The sequence below is a fragment of the Zerene cesonia genome, chromosome 11 (assembly GCF_012273895.1).
Source record: "Zerene cesonia ecotype Mississippi chromosome 11, Zerene_cesonia_1.1, whole genome shotgun sequence".
Classification (NCBI taxonomy): Eukaryota; Metazoa; Arthropoda; class Insecta; order Lepidoptera; family Pieridae; genus Zerene; species Zerene cesonia.
The window spans coordinates 3,010,963-3,030,379 of record NC_052112.1 but is presented as its reverse complement, the minus strand read 5'-3'; the positions used below and the strand labels follow the sequence as shown (position 1 = coordinate 3,030,379).

Below are 19,417 nucleotides of genomic sequence, written 5' to 3'. Positions count from 1 at the left end.
ATACTTCGCAACCCGGTCGTTACACCTTGATTTATCTACACTTAATTTTTAGTTTTATAACATTGAAATGCTAATCTCACTTATGAACACTTATTATAAAGAGGAAGCTTTCGTATTTTTGTATATTTGTAACGTTTTCATGCAACAACACGGTAATCTCAGGAACTACCTTACTGGACCTATTTAAAAAAATAGAAAAAAATATATCCAATGGTAAAAATATTTTTTTGCCAATATGTACAATGTACATGTCACATGAGCTCATGAGTGCTAGTCTTTATATAATATGTACCACGGGCGATGCCAGGGGTCTGATCACCTATGTGGATTCAATTCATAAGCCGTAACAAAAACAAAAGTTTAGGGTGTTTCCGTTATTTTAGCTATTCATTTCTAATCTTATAAGAAGCTTCCACGTTGGCAATAAAGTCGGTTAGGTATAGGGTAGGTAGGGTAGGTATAGGTATAGTCGGTAGGCACAGGAAGCAAAATACTTATGTATAAGGGATTTTTGGTGTAATTATTTACACAGAGACATTTAAAACGCAATAGATACTTAGATCATAATATTTATCTGTGTTTAGGCCAAGAGCAGCTGATCACTAATGTATTTACGTCACCGTCAGTTATATTTGACGTCCACTGGGTTCGTTCAACGCACTGTTTTTATGTCTTGGCCAAACAGAGACGCAGAATTTCAACTTTGGCAACCTTGAAATCTTGCCAAAACTATATTCTAAAGTCCCGTGCCCCGATTCCATGTGATGGTGATAGACATATATACTCATTATTTAAACAAGGAAATGCGGTAAAACTTTTAGTAGGGAGTAGTTTAATACTAGTAGCAGTAGTTTAATAGATGCTTTTATACATATAAAGTGTATATACATATATTCTTAAAATTTGGAAAATCTAATTTCCTATGTATGTAACATTTCCTATGTCTAAAAATTAGACTTATGTATATACTTTTTGATCTACAGTGCGTTGGTATATGGTCCCGAATCCTGATACATATATTTTAACGTAGTCACACAGCATCACACTTCACTAATATTATAAATATGAATGTTTGTTTGTTTGAATGTTTGTCCGTCAATCGCACTGAAACTACTGAACGAATTTTGATGAAATTTGGTATACAGACAGGGTATGACCTGACTTGGGTGATAGGATAGTTTTTATTTTGATCCTCGATTTATCCCTAGGGAGCTAAATGCTAAAAACAGGTGTCTTGATATCCGGGCAATGCCGGGACGAGTGCCTAGTTTCATAATAATTATGTATTACTTCATAATATAAGTATATTATAATGGAAAAACATTTTGTACATGAAACTATTATTAATATATTGTGATATAACATAAATCTAATCTAAAGCGACAGTTATTTCAGACAAATAAGTAAGCGAAATTAAAGATAACGTCTTATTACATTAAAATAACCTTGGATGTATGAAAGTTGCTTCCTCCTCTCGTGGCCCACTTACCATCAGGTAATATTTAAAATTCGTAAATATTTCAAATTTCTGTTACATTTCATCATTCCACAAGCAAGCGGTGAACACTTTATATTTTGAAATTGGCTCATTTTATTATTCATGATTTTGCTGTATCATGTAGGTACTATGATTAACTCTGAAACACCGTTGGTAGTTTGCGCCAATTTGTCGAAATAACTGCTTACGATATTTCCTTATATAAAAAGAATTGTGCTCTTACATGACTCATATAATACGAAACTGACACAAGAAAGATTCGATGCTAGAGAATATAATATGGTTGTACCAGTGTAGTTACTTGATATTGTAAAAAACTTGCATTTTACATAATTTTACATTTATACATAATTTTGAACGTTACATATGTCTTTTGTTCTCGCGAAAGCAAAACGTGTTAATGACGCACAAAATTTTCCATAACGATACTGATATTTCGCAGAGTTTTTTTCTCGGGAAAGCAGAGGTCGATCCTTTGTGCTATTTCAGGAAAACCTGGAGTATGGCCAACTCCAAGCGGACATTCGACGTATTTCGACACAAATCTTTGGTCTGCGTCTTGTTAAAGGAAAATAGATCTTTAGTCCTTACGTTACGCACGGAAATTCTTATCGTTAGGTGACCGTGAATTTTCGAATGTAAGCAACGTGTCTTTAATGTTTCCTTTGTTTTTAAATACAGAATAATAACCTAATCTTAATTACGTATGCTGTATTTGTAAATAGATATATCTGGTCTAACGTATTCAATTCATTAAAAATATTTCTCAATGTTGTAGTGTACTTTGTTGTAATACCTTGGTATAGATATAAATATGAAATACGTATACAACAAAGTAAAATGTTCCAATATCGTGTTCGAACATAATAAATTTTGATTAAAGTAGACATCTAATTAATTATCTGGCTTTAATAATGTTTCCTCATTTTTATTATTAATTATAATTATTTATATTGTAACGATATGAATGTTTATTCTGGTTTTTGTGTAATAAGCAGGATCATTTATCATATTATATATATAGTTCATATATTATATATAGCTACAATATTGTTAATTTAGGAAAACAATTTACTATTAAACTGATAATATTTCTACAAAATATATGTAGTAAATGGACAAAAATATCCTTTTATGGTTATTACATTCTAAAAGGAGGGTTTAAATGAAATGCAACAGGTCACAATGAACAATGCATTTTAATGGTATCATATTAAGAGCAGGCCAGAGTCTATCTTATCTGTACAAAATAATTTCCCGCTCTCACGAAACAAGGGTCATCATAGCGACAAGCAAAGAGTTGCATCGTAACACCAAGTCAATTTACCCATAGTCTATAAAGGTGGAGCTACACGTTTGTTGCGGGGACACCATTACTTTCATGCTTCAGGATTGTGTGCATGCAAGATCGTGTGGATTGGTCAGTTTAAGAAGTAAGAGAGTCTGCAGCTCGTTGTTGTGCGAGTTGGGCAGCGGCACAGCAGTGCAACATCAACGCGGTGAGTGCGCATGCGCGACCCTCCCCGCCCTCCTCACCGCTTGCGTCTAGCGTTGACAGCTCTTCACGAACCGCTTGTAACTAGAAAATATGTTTGTTAAAACTGGAAATGTTTAATGGAGAGAACAACAACAATTTTATATTATACTTGAAGTTTAAGATGTACTTCATTATATTCGATTTAAATTAAAATATAACTATCTCACATGACCTGTCTTTAGTTAGAATTTAAGACTCAGTAATCGCGTGACTGCATTCTGCCTTCTAACTGTCATTAGTTTAGTGTTATGTATCAGTCGACTTTCTCTATATTGCATTTCAGAGACATTCCAGGGATCGACTGCATCTAAATATTACAACGTAATAATATCTTTGTAAGTATATGGGGAGCCAACAAAACTAAAAAATATCAGGGCGGATATTGCTCCATATGTATTGAACCAGGCAAGTTTGGTGTTGTTGTATACAGGCCGTTAGCGGGCTGAGAGCATTACAACCTGCAGTTGAGTATGTTGTGGTTTTCACTATAGCTAAAGCAATAGATTGGGAAGCAAATATTCAAGGCGGTTGGCTTAGAGGTGAGGGTGGTCCATAACGTGTCGGGTATGCAGTTACGGTTTCGGATATTTGATATCCGAAGTCAGGTGGTCATCATTTAGCTAAAAGTTACAAATATCTGCAGGGTGACATCGAGTCCATCCTTCCATATATCTGGGAGGTGATAACAAATGCTCAAGTCATCAGCACATATGAGCACCTGGGAACAAAGCATACCATGTCGTGTATCTGCGAGGCGGAGAGGCTAGCCGCCAGGTCGGGCGCGGAGTCCCTTGCGGCCGCGAGCAGCGCGTCGGGCGGCAGTGCGCTCCGCAGCACTGGCGCCAGCATCGCGCGCACCCCGCCCCGCGCCGCCCACGTCGCGCCGCACCCGCCGAACGGGTTCGCCGCCTCCAGCGACTGCCTCCTTTGCGACACAGACACTGCTCTTCAAACGTGTTGCTGCCCTTGTGCTCGCAGCGTACGGTGGGAGGGTAATGCTACTTGATATGTCATACAGTCAATGGGCTTTGAGTGTTTCCGTATTATACTAGTGTTAGTGTTCATTTAAGTAAAAGAGTTTACGTTCAATTGTATATTAAAGTTATAAAAATGTATATCATAAAAGTATTTTATAAGCTTTCCACCCTCAGCTTCACTCACGTAATTAAAATAAACTCCCATTAGATAGTAGATACATCACTGCGGTTAAAAGTAGCTGTCCAGTCTCTAGCCTCCTTACTATGTAAAAACATAATAATTATGAAATCGCATCATCGACAGTAAGGACTGTAAAAAGTTTCAACTAATTTTAAATATAAAGAAGTCACCATTCCACTTGATGATTACCAAAGTTTTCCCTTTTTTTAAACATTGAAGTTTGCCTACCATGCATAAGTATCCAAACTTAGTAAATTTAATGGTCGTTTACCTGGGCGTGTGGCTCGGTGAAGGTGGGAGCGATCTCGAAGAGGCATTGGCTTTGGGCGCGGACAGTGAGTGCGCGGAGCCGGCGCGCCGAAGCCCTGCAACCAGCGCACTCATTGCTCCACCCACTACACCATAAACAAAACTTGTTTTTGCTATCTGCCCTCCAAACGAAACATTGGACGTGCATACAAACTACAGTCAATAAATCCGACGTGACTATCAATGAATGCATATAACCATGGAAAATATTACTCTCATAACAGGTTCATACTTACTGTGACAAGCTTGGGAATTATATAGACGAAATTTACACAATACAAAGATACGCAGACAATGGACATCACATAATACTTTCAACGATTACAATAACAATACAGTGGGGATGCGCGAGGCAATCTGGTTGATCTTAGATTTGAGATCAGAAGTGCATTGCATTGTTCAATTTCTCAACGTGAATCCTTGAAATCAGAACAATTACGTTAATAAAGTTTCTTAATGAGGAATTTGGGGGTAAACACATTAACTGGTACGAGTTACGATTAATCAGAATTAGTAAGGTGTTACATATGACCTAGTGTGAGCTATTAGATGTGCGATAATTGGATACACTCGAGAAAGCACGGCGAAATTGCGTTGGGGTTTTATCGAAATATATTTTCGAAAGGTTGGCAATACTATGTTGTATGTTATATTACAAAAACAAATTTGATAGTCATGTCAAGCTTGCATAGCATTTAACGAGACATTGAAACAATGTTTATAGTATAAATTATTCTTTGTACCATAATAACCTGAACTTGTTTTATTAATTCGAACTCGGCATTCATTAAATTTTATATATTATGTGAGAATGAGGCATGGGCATTGCAACCGCAATATGTCTAAAATTGGGGTCATGTACAAAAATAAAAAACAAAACCTGCTGATATATATCGAAGAAAATCCAGGTGCTAACTACCACTCCTCAGTATTGAATAGCTCGTCTGTATACAAAAAAGAAGCAAATCAGAAATTTTAAAACATAAGCAATGTGCGTAAAAAAATAACTGGAATATTTATACAAAATAACAATAAAGGCAGTAGTAGCTTTAATAACGTTCTACCTTTAGCGTTGTTTAATCGGCACATGTATATTTTTAATAGAAAATTGTGATTATTTTAAAAAGCAAGCAGTAGATATATTTTTATGTGTGCCTATATTGAATTAACAAATATTCAAAAAACAAGTGCGATACTACTCAATTAAATCATGAGTGCTTAAAATATATATGCATATGTACATTTTATACATAGCTAAAAAAACAATGTTTTATAAAAACACAAATCCAACAATTAACAGCAACTGTATCTATATAATGTTTTCAATATTATATCAAATGCGAAACAAAATCTACGCTTATAATGTATTTTAATGGAAAGTTTGGTAAAAGTATGTAAGAACATGTAACCTTCTTCGTGAACATCAAGGGAATCTTTTCTTTCGGCTTTTTCATCATCATCAGAGTCAGGATCTATAACATCAGCCTCGGTCATGATGAGCTCTGGTGGTTGGCACCCGGAACCCGTTGAAGGCTCTGCGGTCGAAAACGCAAACGTCAATTTGTAGATAGGGAATTCATTTACGAGATCATAATAATCAGTATGTAAATTCAGTATTTCCCTAAAAGAGAAGGATTTTTAAAAATCTCTACAAATTCCGGGACTATTGCGCACTAGCTAATTTAAAACTGACTTCTTCCATATGAGCCTTTAGTGGACTTTTCTTCTTACGATATCATTTTCATACCACTTTATCCTTATCACAGAGGATAAATTGGGTTTCTTTTTCACCTTTAATTATATGCCATAGTATTATATTATCTGTGATTATGCTTTTGTTCGTTTTCTTCATTGTAGCTTATTAAATTAACTTTAGTGTTGTGTGTTAGTGGGAACTTTTTTATCAATTCAATTTGTTTGTGTGCATTCTCTCGTAAAATTTAAGTATGCATGTGTACATTTCTATGTACACTATAAGTATCTATATCAAATTTAATACTCGACAGCGTGTTTTCGTAAAAGGAGGTACAAGCTTCACGTTACCTTCTTACGCTTTTTCTCAAAAAAAAAAGCAAATATGTTTTAAACGACATTCAACTCAGTTGAACTGATTGTTAATTCGCTTAAAACAATTGTGTATACCTTAGCTTTAGCCGCAAGAGTATTGAAAGATCAATCAGTAACGATTAATTAAATTTTATCCAAGAACTTCTATAAATCTATTAAAAAGACGTAGGTATAGAAAATAAATTACATAAAAACGTTAGCAATGGTATTCATTAGATCTAGTTATCAAGGTAAGAATCGAAAGGCATAATTTATAATGAACTGTATGTTTTGTATGAAAAAATGATATTGCATTTTATTTCTCCATGTTATTGCGAAAATAGCACGAAGCGCTTTAATAACCGTTTATATCACTTACGAGATATAAAGTGGAGCACTAGTTTTCCGCAAATTATCACGCAAGAGAATCTGGGTTTGAATGAATATATCAGTCATCGTTTAAATTTCTATCACGATAGTTTTTATTGTCTTTAGAACACAATGCGTTAAGATCGTATTATGCATTGATATTATGTAAGTCCTGAGTATCTCGACAAAACCAGTTGTGTGTTGCGTATTTATCAGGGATTCTCGAATTGATAGAAATATATATCAAAAGTGACTTATATTTATCTTCATATTTTGATAATTAATAATTATACATATTTCTATGTATTTAAATTTTCCCTTTTTATTTGTTTTCTTGATTCATAAATGTGGATTTCCGCGCTTACAAAGCAAGTTGGACCAAACAAACGAATACCGAAAACAAAAGAAAGCCAAGCTGTCAACATTTGAAAGTCATAATTAACTTAATCACTGTCTAATGTGCTTTGCCAGGAAAAAACATTAACACTTTGAATCCAGGAAAGTCAGTGACCGAATCCAACGTTTACATATGCACGATTTGGCTGGAGGAAGCAAAATATTTGGCAAAATATCAAAGTGTATTTTAAACTCGGACACGTGCAAAAACATGCCCTTTTCAAGAATAAAATATGCATTTACGCACATGAAACTGTATCAAATACTTTAAATTTTCCAATTTGTTTAGGTGACAGTTGTGAATTATATATGCGGTAGCTTATTTAAAAAATTACACGCTCTTGCCAAGAAAATCGATTGCACGCAATTTGACATTAATAATATTAGAAGTACATGTAAATTAACAAAGATAAGTGCATATACAACAACCAACAACCAACGTTATGAATTGAAAACCTTTGCGGCGTTTCGAGCAAGTCGATTTAAGATTTTATGACAATAAGCCCTTTTATGTATATATTTTTTACTTGTATAGTATAAAAAATACAGACCGAGAAGAATCTTAAATGTCAACTTAATTAAGGAAACGCTGGGCATTTATTAATCTGAATCAGAATGATACTATAAACGATGTTGACACACTATAAGGTCTTTCCACTTTCTCTTTTCAAAGACTTCTTTGTGTGTTTTGTACATCTTGTGTGGAAAGTTTATAGTGTAATAATAATTTATCTTTCATAGTGTTCCATTTGCAATGCGTAAATACGTGTACATTTGTAACGCGTAGCGTTTTCATCATAGTTTAATTATTGGTACATTACTTATCTATTGCGAAGGAGATGGCAGAGGAGTTAGAATAGGGCCACAAAGAAAATACTACCTTTAACCGTTATTTTAATCACAAAAGAATGCTATGAGTAAGAATTTAAAGAGAAATTAATAGAATGCATGTTGCAAGAAAATATAGAGAAACTAGCTGCACCCGGCAAACGCTGTTCTGCCTTACTCTTATCATTTAGGGGTATGAAAAATAGATGTTGGCCGATTCTCATAGATACCGGATAAGCACAAAAAATTTCATCAAAATCGGTCAAACCGTTTCGGAGGAGTATGGCAACGAAAACTGTGACACGAGAATTTTATATATATAGATGTATAGAATACGTACGAATGTCTTTTAAAAAAATATTGTCTTGTCTTCTCTCTGACTCATCTGACCATCCTGAGTATAGAAGACTAACGATCAATAACTATAGCGAATCTAAAATAAACAGATTTTCCATCGGCATAAAATGCACACAAAGAATTTTATTGTTTCTTGAAAACATCACCAGGTTTTCTATTGTTTCTTAAAAAATTAGTCGTACAAATATTAAATTAAAATAACACACTCGTTATTTTTATTTTCATTTCTGTTCTTCACATTGCTTGCCAAGTAGCAGTGCAACAATTTTGCTCCAAAATTCAAATTATAGCTAAAATATTATCGCGACGTGTGCACTGCTCTTCATAGTGCAGTATACCTATTTATGGGCAATCGTTGTAAACATACAAACATATTTGTTATAGCCAATGAGAAACGGATTATAACTATATTTTTAGACTTACAGTTTCGATAAAATCCTACTAATATTATAAATGCGAAAGTTTGTAAGGACTTGTGTGTGTTTGTTGCTCTTTCACGCAAAAACTACTGAACCGATTGGAATGAAATTTAGTACGTATACAGCTGGAATAACATACAGGCAACTTTTTATCCCGATATTCCTACGGAATACGGACTTACGCGGGTGAAACCGCGGGGCGTGGCTAGTGTGTTATAAGTTCCAAAATACATATATAAATTAAAAAAAAAATGACATATACCTCTATCTTGTTTCGGCACACATGGAGAGGATTCTTGACACTTGGCAACACATTTCTTGTGACAGCACAGTCCGCAGTTCCGACATTGCATTGCATCCTTTAGCCAGATCTAAAGAAGACATAGGACATTTTAGAATATATATTTGAAGTTTATCTATAAATTTTATAGCGACACTGTATCGTGTGAAATAGAATTGGGGGTACTTGGCAGTATTCGATATCGTGTATGTTCTGTTTTATATATTCATTTATTCAAAATGTGTTTTTATTACATAATATCTTCAACTTAATATGTGTAATTAAGAGTCGTACGTGTCAGTAGTTGATTGTTATATATTACAATTCCAATGTTAGATTTCAAAACTTTTGAAGCTAATTTATAAAAACTTAAGACTTGTTCAGTACGACACAATATTTACTCGATACACAATAGGTAAATAATAATGGTAGCAATCGAATTGCAAGACCGGGAAAAGAGCAACATTTCGCGTTAGTACCATGGCTAATATGGGTGCAGTTCTTTCATATCTTGACACATTAGTCGTTATTTAACTTTTTCAGAAGTCGCAGTGCATAGGATGCATGGGATGTAAAGTTTGTGCTATTAATACGTGTATAGTCCCACAAGAATAGGACGACATTAGTAAAAGTTTCTTTCCATATGTGAGGGAACACATTTGCATACTGAAAGTCACAGATGTAGAACTAGACCTGTATTACAACAGAGTTCTTTAACATGACATTTGAGAGGAATATGTAATTCTTACTGCGTACTCATAACCAATATACCAAACCATATAGAATAAAGACAATGAAACCTACTATTGTACTTTTGTATACGAATCATTTCATTCATACCCTGTATGGACCTTATAACCCCATGCTACAATGCATAGTACAGCTTCTGCCCGTTACCTTCTTGTTGCAGAAGTCGCACTGCGTGGAGCGGTGGAAGTGCGTGCGCACGAAGTCGTGCGCGGCGGGCGCGGGCGCGGCGCGGGGAGGCACGGGGGCGCGCGCGCGCGGGGCGCTGCGGGCCGCGCCGCCGCCCTCCCACTCCCACCACACGAGCGCGTCGCCGAAGCACAGGCACGGCTCGAAGCCCGCGTGCGATGCTAGCTTGTGGCTTTTGCTGTTAGGAATTTGTGTTTTAGATCTTCAAAAGTGTTGGTACGTCATTTGGGCTATCTATGAGTCTTGAAAAATGCTATTGGAATCCGTTTATTGCTATCTATCAATACAAACTTCTGATATTTAAAAATCGTATGCAAAATCTAACCCCCTATTTTCAAAAATCTCTCCTGAAAATATTACTAGTTGTCAACCATACAAAAAAGGAGTTTGTACCTGAACTTAATATCAACATCGGGGGGCAAGAATTGATATCGCTTCATATGATGAGGAACTGTAGAGTCTTGACATTCAGAAAGTAACGCTGCCAATGGAATATTCAGATATCCCAACAATACTTCTTCCTTTTCGCCTGGCACTGTGACCCAAACATTGATGTTAAGATATTTATGATTCTCATTTAGCTTGAAATCTGTTTCTTCGTCGAAGGGAATGATTGGTTTTAATTGGACGCTTTTTGTCCAAAACATTTGACAAATTTCGACATGCTCGGTCTGTCTCGGACCTCCAGTTTCAAAAGCTTGTTCATCTTCTTCTGCAGTTACCTCCTTCTCTGAAACTCTGCATTCTGAAGAATCTGTCCTAATGATTGGAATGTCTGGATGTTTGACGGTTTTGTTCGTTGTCGTCACTTGTCTCAACGGTGTGCTGGCGCCAGATGCGGGAGGGGTGCTCCCAGCCGAACTATCGGAAGACTTATTTTCAACAGAACATCGACGTTTACGTAAGCCAAAGTTTGTTGGACCTATTTGATCAGTGACTTTAGTGAGTTGACGAGCTATTTCAATTTTCTGTTTCCCTTGTACATCATTCTCGTTTTGGGCTTCTATAGTTTTCGATGGGGAGTCGGTTTCCTGTTAAAGAAATAAGTATTCATATATCGGTAACACTATTACTACTCGTAAGCACCAATCTGTATTATTCATAGTTATTGACAGTCTCAATTTATACAATATACATCATCTTATTACGAGGAATTAAAAAAAATATGCAAGTAAATATTTCAATTACTTCTTTCTGGTAAATTATGACTTTGCTAGAGAGAAAAAAGTCTTTGTGTTTTTGATAGATGTTTGTAAGATATAATATAAAATTACATGTATGTTGTTCTTAGAGGCCGCAGACCGCATGCCCTGCAGTCGTACCCCCTCCATGACCTCCGAGACCCTTCGGAAGGAGAAGTTAGTCCGCAGTCGTTTCGGCTCGTCGTCCCTGCGGGCAGTGCCGCCCGCTCCACCGCGCCTCACCCGCACTGTTACTGCACGCCTTTCTACACTTCTGAGCAGTTTACCTACCTGTATGTTAGGACGAAATAATGTTTATGGTCAGATTTAAGATTCACGAAAAGGGAAAGTGGCGACAAAATTTTTATCGTTGAAATACCGAAAAAAAAATGTTTAACGTAGGTTATTTCATAACATTACAGTCATACCATCTATGTTCAATAGACTTATGTATGGCACGTTCGTTTTCCATTCAAAATATTCAATACGTAGATCACTTTATCTTGCTATCAATCTGCTGTACTATCTTATTCCTGTGTTTAACTTTAAAAAGTAACATAATATTTTTGGAATAACAAAAAAACTATATACCTGAGCGACATTGGCAACTGGCTTATTATCAATAGCCAGTACTACATCATCTCGCCGCAAATCAGCTCTATAAGCCGGTGACATTGGCACCACTGTGTCCACTAACACTACGCCCACTCCCTGGCAACACACGAGCCCAAGCGGTCCTGTTACTGCTGGCAACACTACGTCTAGTACTAGTACGCCACGCCGCAGCGATACCTAAAATAATGAGTTGTGTAATGCAATAAAGCAACCTAAATTAAAATGTTTATTAAATTTGCAATAATTACTTTGTGAAATCTCAATGGCATTTTGAAAAAAATATTTTAAACATTCATTAACAACAAATTCAAAATCACTAACTTCATTCTTCTCGACCGATGTGCCTAAAACGAAGGAGGTTCTAAATTCGACTGGATTTGTTTTTCAAACGATTTAAGTGATCTTTTTTGTCTTTTTGAAAGAACTTGTCAGTCGGTCCCATTTTGAATCTGTACTGATTAGGTATCAGGAATATAGGTGCTTTTTATTATTATTAAAAGGAACAATAATTAATTTATTCAAACCGGTCAACTTTAATCTTCATGATATATTCGAAACGTTATGCCGACTACATAGCTAAAATTATGGTAACTATATAACCTGTTAACGTTCTGGTGATTCATGACTACATTACCAAATGCACTATTTTCAAGCCTTACCCAAGCATGAGAATCCACCGCCAGGGCCGCTCGCACAATCCCATTGTTTCCCGACCAGTACAATCGGCTCACTTCCACCAGCCTCACAGTCAGTCGTCCATGAGGTGTCGGTCCATCCTCACCTTCTGTACTCCCTGGCTCAGATTTCGGGAAGAATGGTTTATACCTATACATAATACCAGAAAATATGTCAGTTAAAATATTTACGACCTCAAGTTTGAATCATCAAACCAATGATAACTTATCCATGTGAATTAACAAGAAAGTGAGTCCTATTAGAGAAATTACCAGTATGGAAATTTGTACGGTCAATATTAATGTAAAGCCGGATTGTGTTACTTGCAATACATAATCTTGAGCGAGTCTTGAGTGTTGTTATACTGATATTAATATAGGATTTATCATTCGGGAGGAAAACGTTAGATTATTTTTTTGCTGGATTTTAGTATCAAGATTTACAATTGGCACTCAAATCGAATTGTTTGCAATCCTGCAATCTTGAACGTCATTGATAATGCGGAAAATCATTGTGACCAAGAGCAATTGTGATAAAAACATGGAGCAGAAATGCTGTTTAGCACTTTAGTAGCACCATGTAAGGGCTATACCGTATTTTGTAATTAGGAAGCGTGTGTCTCTGCGCGACCGCTCGCCGTATATGGGCGGCGACTAGCGCGGCGAGTCTCGGCTTGAGCTGTCTCCCTTGGAAGCGGCCTCGCACGCGCAGCTCCAGTTTGGGAGGCGTCTCGAACGCGAGCGCCCAGTGCGTGTATGGAGTGCGCCGGAACATCACACGGACGTTGCCGCTGATGCTTTCAACTGGAGGAGTATGGAGTATTATCATTGGCGTCCTATAATCAACCAACTAATAAATTGCATATTAAAAGGTCGTCAAAAAATGTCCAAGAGGCGTTGTATATAACGTTACTTTAAATTAACACCTGTACGTCATTCTAAATAAATAAGATTTGTGTGTTCTGATTCAAGCTTATAAATTTAGAATACAACAGCAGTTATTATATCAAATATCACTTGTAAAACAATCAAACTAACAACAAAGGCAAAAAAGCCACAAATTCTTACCAGTGATAGAGATATTAGCTATCTTTCCAAGAAGCATAACCGCATCCACTTCGATTCTAAAACTTCCATCATATGCTAGATCCAGTCTCAAGTCCAAGGAACGCAGCCTAGCTCCGTCTTCTTCAAGCTCGCCACTTACAAGACGAAGGTTGGAAATGCTGGGAAATTCTGTACCTACTTCTAATGACCGCAACTGAAATAAAAAACAAATAAATGCATCCTTTTATAATATGATGTAATCTAAACAACAGGAATTGGACATACCATTCGCTTTAGGATCCGTAATATTTGCATGCAATTTACTTTTCTCAAATGTTATGTTATGGATTACAATTTTTGACATAATATTACACTGCTAGATTGCGGAAATATTATAATTTAACGGTGTATACGATTTTATGGTGATATAACTACCATATTTTATTATATCAAAAAAGCTATTTTCCATGGTAAGTATTTGCACTTACATGTAATAAAAACTAGCAAATAATTATTATACCGTTTGTCTGTATTCAACATAAACTATTACACACTTTTATGGCAACAAGAACGTGTCCATTGATTAAGTATTCTGTCTTGCAATAAATTTTCATGACCATAATGTATTGGACGAAGGTTTCCATACTTTTAGTGCCGTCTGTGTCATATCTATGGTAAAGCTTTATGAAAGTTTAATGCTACGACAGATAAAACGAGATTCTCCGTTATAAATGCATAACAATAAACTAAAGGCATAGGTACTATGACCGGCATCTTCCTTGTGTGATAACGGTTGATGAAATACTTTAACATTCATAACACAAATGAAATGAACGTAATGTCAGAGACATTTTTTAATTTTAAAACCCAATCGTTCACATCTCTCCAAGATTTCTAGTCATTGTACCTATTTGTTAAAATAATTTACCGTCAGCGATTCGAAGATCTTTCCAGAAGAAGTTTTGGCTAGTAATTCAGCCAGTTCATTGGCCATACGTCTTCGCAACCATCGTGTATCCGCTGTACTCTGCTGGAATATGAATTGGAGCATTGCGTTGAGAGCTCCTTCGGGAGTACTGCCCGCACCGCGCGTTAATTCGTTTAGGATCTCCTGGAAGTAATCTTTATTTTTAGTTTATAGTGGAAACGAAAACATCGTGAGGAAACCGGCATGTCCAAGAATCAAAAAAGTTCGACGACATGTGACATCTGCCAACCCGCACTTGGCCAGCGTGGTGGATTATGGCCTGAACCCTCATAGGAGGCCTGTGTCCCAGCAGTGGGAACATATATGGGCTGATGATGATAGTGGAAAATGTGTGTAATCCTCTTATGTGCGTCGTACATTGTAAAGTTTTAGAATCGGCGGGGATCATATAAATGTAATGAATAAATCACGTTTATAATCCGTTTAAATTCGTAATAAAACACATTAATATAACATATAACTTTCAAATAAGTATCAAATACAAAATAGTTTAATATGGTTATGGTTTATAGTTTAATATCTATTATGTGATAGAAACTGTCTGTATATATTAAATAATAGCAGTCAAATTTATTTAAGGCACCTTCGTGGTTATAATTTCAATCATCGTTTTTACGGAAAACTAAAATAATCATATCAAAAGGCATAACAAAATAAAAATAAAAAAAATCTTAATTAAATAAGCTAGTAAACACGAAATGTCTCTTTGTGCTCACCGGCCGGAAATTAAGAGGGAAGAGATTAAAGGGCAAATGATTGAAAGGAAATAACGTAGCTAGTAAAGGAAAATAAATATGATTTGCAGCATAGAAACTCGAAATTATATAAATACATTTTTATTGAAAATTGATTATATAATAGATTTAGCAGTACATTTAGAAAGTAAGACGAGAAACGTTGAATATATAAGTTCCAAAGAAAAGGTTACCGTAACGTAGCTATCGGAGTTTTTAAAGTTAACATAATATCTTATCATACTTACGGGCGGTAAAGTAATAGGTATGCTAAAATCTTCCTCCATGGGAGGTTTCTTCTCGAAGGGCCGGATAAAGTACAGGAACAATGCTATCGGCACGGCGAGCGCCGATACCGCTCCAAACAGCGCCGCCATTACCAGCCACCACCAGTCCGGCATTATGTTTATATTTACTACCTAAATAAATAATCAAATTACCATATAAAATGTGACTTCTCTAAATATAATAAATTTAAATAAGAACCTGCCTGAAAAAAAAAAAACAGTAGATAGAAAACCCAGTAATTTTAAAGACAGCGGAAAGTGAGTTTGTATTATCATGTAGTGATTTTACCAATGATATCATGTGATTTGATTTAAAATGCATTTCAAATCTGCATGTTTATCGTTTGTTGATATCCATATGCGTCATACTTATAATGTAGATAGAAGTACGCAATTTATCTATTGCTAAGAAATAGCCTGTACGAATGATAATCAAAGAAAGTCCCTATCATTCATCGACATGGTAAGAAACTTCGTCTCTTGCATAACATTGTTTTAATAAAGATATTCTGAAATATTAACATATCTCTACAATGTTAAAGCCAAATTACCTACTAAATAGGTACTTAAGCATTAAATTAAGTTGAAGTAAAACCTATTTTACTGTAACACATTTGTACATTCATTTCATCTTCATAATGGAGTACCTTATTAAAGAAATCCTTCAGATCCGATTTAAATTTCCTATCACAAATACACATATTTCTACTTTACCGTTTTAACCGACTAAAAGCAAAACAGCAGAATTTGATCAGATTAAATTGCGATAGGTAATGAATGTACCTTATTTTTATCAGCACAACTAACAATTTGTTTGTTCATTGGAAATCTTTTGGTTGCATAGAAGAGTTCTCAAGATGGGGCTTTTCCTTGCATGAATAAACTTAAGGTGTCAAGTAGGAGAAAATTAAATTTTAAAATTTTACTTTTGAATAACGAAATGTGAGCTATAACAGAATTGATACGTCAATGAAAGGAGGGCTTCAACGACAGACTGGTTTATTCAACAGAAACAGATTTACTCTCAACCATACTAATTAATAGTTAATTTCTTACTTATTTTATAATACCGTTATTACAAGAATAAGTTAATAAGGTGCTGAAAACTTCGTTCTACTGGGAAATCAAAGCGGAGGTGGGAAACCGCTGTTATGTTATTTACCTATATTGGTAATACCTAGTATAGTATTTTTTATACGTCCATATATTGTAAAGGCAAGAAATTCAATTAAATGCGAAGTAGAAAAATAAATATCGCTCACGCGACGACTACATTAATAATTACCGAATCTGTTAATCACAAATTTATTATTGTTTCTTTCTCCTGTTATTAGGTACAATCGGTACAAGGTAAAATCGTACAAACACGAATATATGAAATTAATTTTATCATAATAAATCTAAAGAAGAAAAAGTATATATTTAAATAAAAAGTTGACATGTCTAACTAATTTCTTGAACGTCTTGGCGGGAGCACTACAATGCCAACATGTATTTATGTATGTGTTTAAATATGAAATTAATAAATCATGAGATATAAGCCAGAACAAAGCTTTGTGGATATAATTTAAAAAGTGTTTCTTTTTAAAACGCTTCTGATAAATTGCAACGTCAAATACTAGACAGTTGACTCACAAAATACTCGGCCATTTCTTGTAAAGCGTGCATGTATCAAGGGTAAATATTTATGTAAGTTTTATTTAATTTAATGTTAACAAAAACTCATTGTTACAAAGTTTAGTATATTTACCGCAAATACTAATACTATAAATACTAATACCGTAGTAAGCAAATTATTGGTTGATGAAAACGAAACCTGTTCGCTTGTTTGGTGTATAATGATAATAAACAACTAAATTAAATACGTGGATTAAAAATATCTACCTATAACGACCGATATTTGTAGCTGTAAATTAATGTAGTTTGTATTTGTATTTGTAAACGTTTTATTCGTTTCCGTTCTGTACGATACTAACACTCAATGAACTTCTATACATCTTCTATATTGTTGAACGCGATTGAAAATTACATGTTCACATTTAAGCCTATAAAATAAAGCAAGGTAAAAGAACGTTTATCTTGTATGTTTTCATTTGTGTGCTATTGTTTATCCGGTAATCTTCTTAAATCTCAACCAAAGGCGCGAGAATACGTAAGCAAAATGTTTCAATGTTATTCTTTCCGAGGATACGAAGATAAATTGTAAACGCCTAGCAATAAATGTTGAGCAAATATGAAAACGGGTATCGTTTATTTAGGTACATAATTATTTGCTTTAATTTCATTACTGAAAATAATTATCTATAGGTGTAACGAATCAGTAATTCATATCGCGTTAAGGAAGAAAATTATTTATCACCAATACTGGATGATGTCTAGGTGAGTAAAGGTGAAGAATTTCATAAAATAAAATTTTTAGTGAAATATTTAATTTTACGTTCATACATTTAGCTCTATGATAGCTGTTTTGTTGTTAATATTACACCTCATATTCATTCATTTAGTATTTATCTAATTTGTATATGTAATAAGCAATTACTTATAAATACTTTTACAAGGTTTTTAATTGATGAATTGCGTGACTTCCTTAATAATAAAGCTTCATTACGTGATACTTCGTTGTTTATTTTAAATTAAATATAAAAATACAGTACATACGTGTAATTAATTTAAATGCTATAAAATTTAATGTCTACAACGGCTCTACCTATGGCGATGCAATAATATGCAAAGTAAAACCTAAATAAATTCGACAACGCTCACTGAAACGTCCATTGAAATCATGCACTAATTCCACAAACTCTAAGGTTTATTTTTACACATATCCTCATACCCATGTTCACACGTCCCACATAACACTGAAATATCAAAGAAACATCGAGTTTGTTACGCCAACTCACCTGCTAACAGATTTACCTAAAACAATTTCCTCTACATAATTATCCTTAATCACTAAACAACAATTGACATAGAACTTTAAAGGTCATTTGAATTTTAATTTATAGTTCTTTATCTAATGGTAGGGTTTAATTCTAGGGAAATTAAAAGTGGATGCATTTTAGTGCCAGCCGGAAAACCGGCGGCGGATGAAACTCCCTGCGTCACTGAGACGAGCTGTGAAATTGTTATGTTGATAAAACACCACGAAATTGCATTGAGCATGCGCGGACTTTCACCAATTGAACCAAAGTTCATATGAGGTGGCTCGTGTCACGGTCTGATAATTATCTCGTGCCCTTTAATTAACTTAACATTATTTGATTTAGCAAACGTTTACACTATTGTTACGATCAATTTTATTGAGCTGTAGGCTGTTTTTAGGACGTAATGTTGATTTGTTAATTTGCGTGACGAAAGGACGCTTGCGCGCGTTCCGAATCAATAGGCGACCCCTGATAGGTAACAGGTAGGTTGGAAACTAGTGATAGAGGCATACGTTTGACAGAGATAGATCGAAATCACTTTATAATTATTATTGTGAGACATATATATACGTCTACGTTGCTCATGTATGCCATAATATTGTATATATATAGACTTTGACTTGTTCAAATGTAGATAGATATAGGTAACATGCAAGTACATACAAAATAGATGCGTACTTACTTACTGATGGGATACGTATTTATCGAGATTTAGTTAGAAGTAATTATTTAAATAATTTTGTTAATTCCTCGTTTTTGTTGATTCAATAAAAAATGGGTTTCAATTTTAACACGTCATCGATTTTTTTGATCGATCAATGACGCCAATTTAAT

General features: G+C 34.9%; 1 protein-coding gene across 9 annotated transcripts; it reads right to left on the bottom strand.

Annotated features, from left to right (window-relative positions):
• Positions 1–2,678: 2,678 nt before the first annotated feature.
• On the bottom strand, positions 2,679–19,033 carry LOC119830411 (PDZ domain-containing protein 8). 9 transcript variants are annotated; one of them, XM_038353428.1, is made up of 15 exons: positions 18,560–19,033; positions 15,621–15,791; positions 14,579–14,761; positions 13,672–13,864; positions 13,197–13,407; positions 12,589–12,754; positions 11,906–12,106; positions 11,408–11,605; positions 10,527–11,164; positions 10,095–10,311; positions 9,180–9,288; positions 5,912–6,037; positions 4,465–4,588; positions 3,771–3,957; positions 2,679–3,077 (listed from the first exon to the last, which is right to left on the bottom strand). In XM_038353428.1, the coding sequence occupies exons 2-15, from the start codon at positions 15,771–15,773 to the stop codon at positions 2,925–2,927; spliced, it is 2,859 nt and encodes a 952-aa protein (XP_038209356.1). In that variant the 5' UTR covers positions 15,774–15,791; positions 18,560–19,033; the 3' UTR covers positions 2,679–2,924. The 9 variants fall into 9 exon arrangements, 7 of the variants coding, with proteins under 7 accessions (XP_038209356.1, XP_038209358.1, XP_038209354.1 ...); XM_038353430.1 differs by having other exon boundaries at positions 4,465–4,558; XM_038353426.1 differs by having other exon boundaries at positions 3,771–3,960; positions 18,560–19,032.
• Positions 19,034–19,417: the final 384 nt, after the last annotated feature.

What these genes read in the sequence shown, in the direction of transcription:
- LOC119830411 (XM_038353426.1), bottom strand. Translation starts at nt 15,773, where the DNA reads ATGCCGGACTGGTGGTGGCTGGTAATGGCGGCGCTGTTTGGAGCGGTA. An exon ending in TACCTATTACTTTACCGCCC is followed by an intron (nt 14,762 to 15,620) that starts GTAAGTATGATA and finishes GATTACTTCCAG; the next exon opens with GAGATCCTAAACGAATTAAC. An exon ending in CTTCCTAATTACAAAATACG is followed by an intron (nt 12,755 to 13,196) that starts GTATAGCCCTTA and finishes TATTATGTATAG; the next exon opens with GTATAAACCATTCTTCCCGA.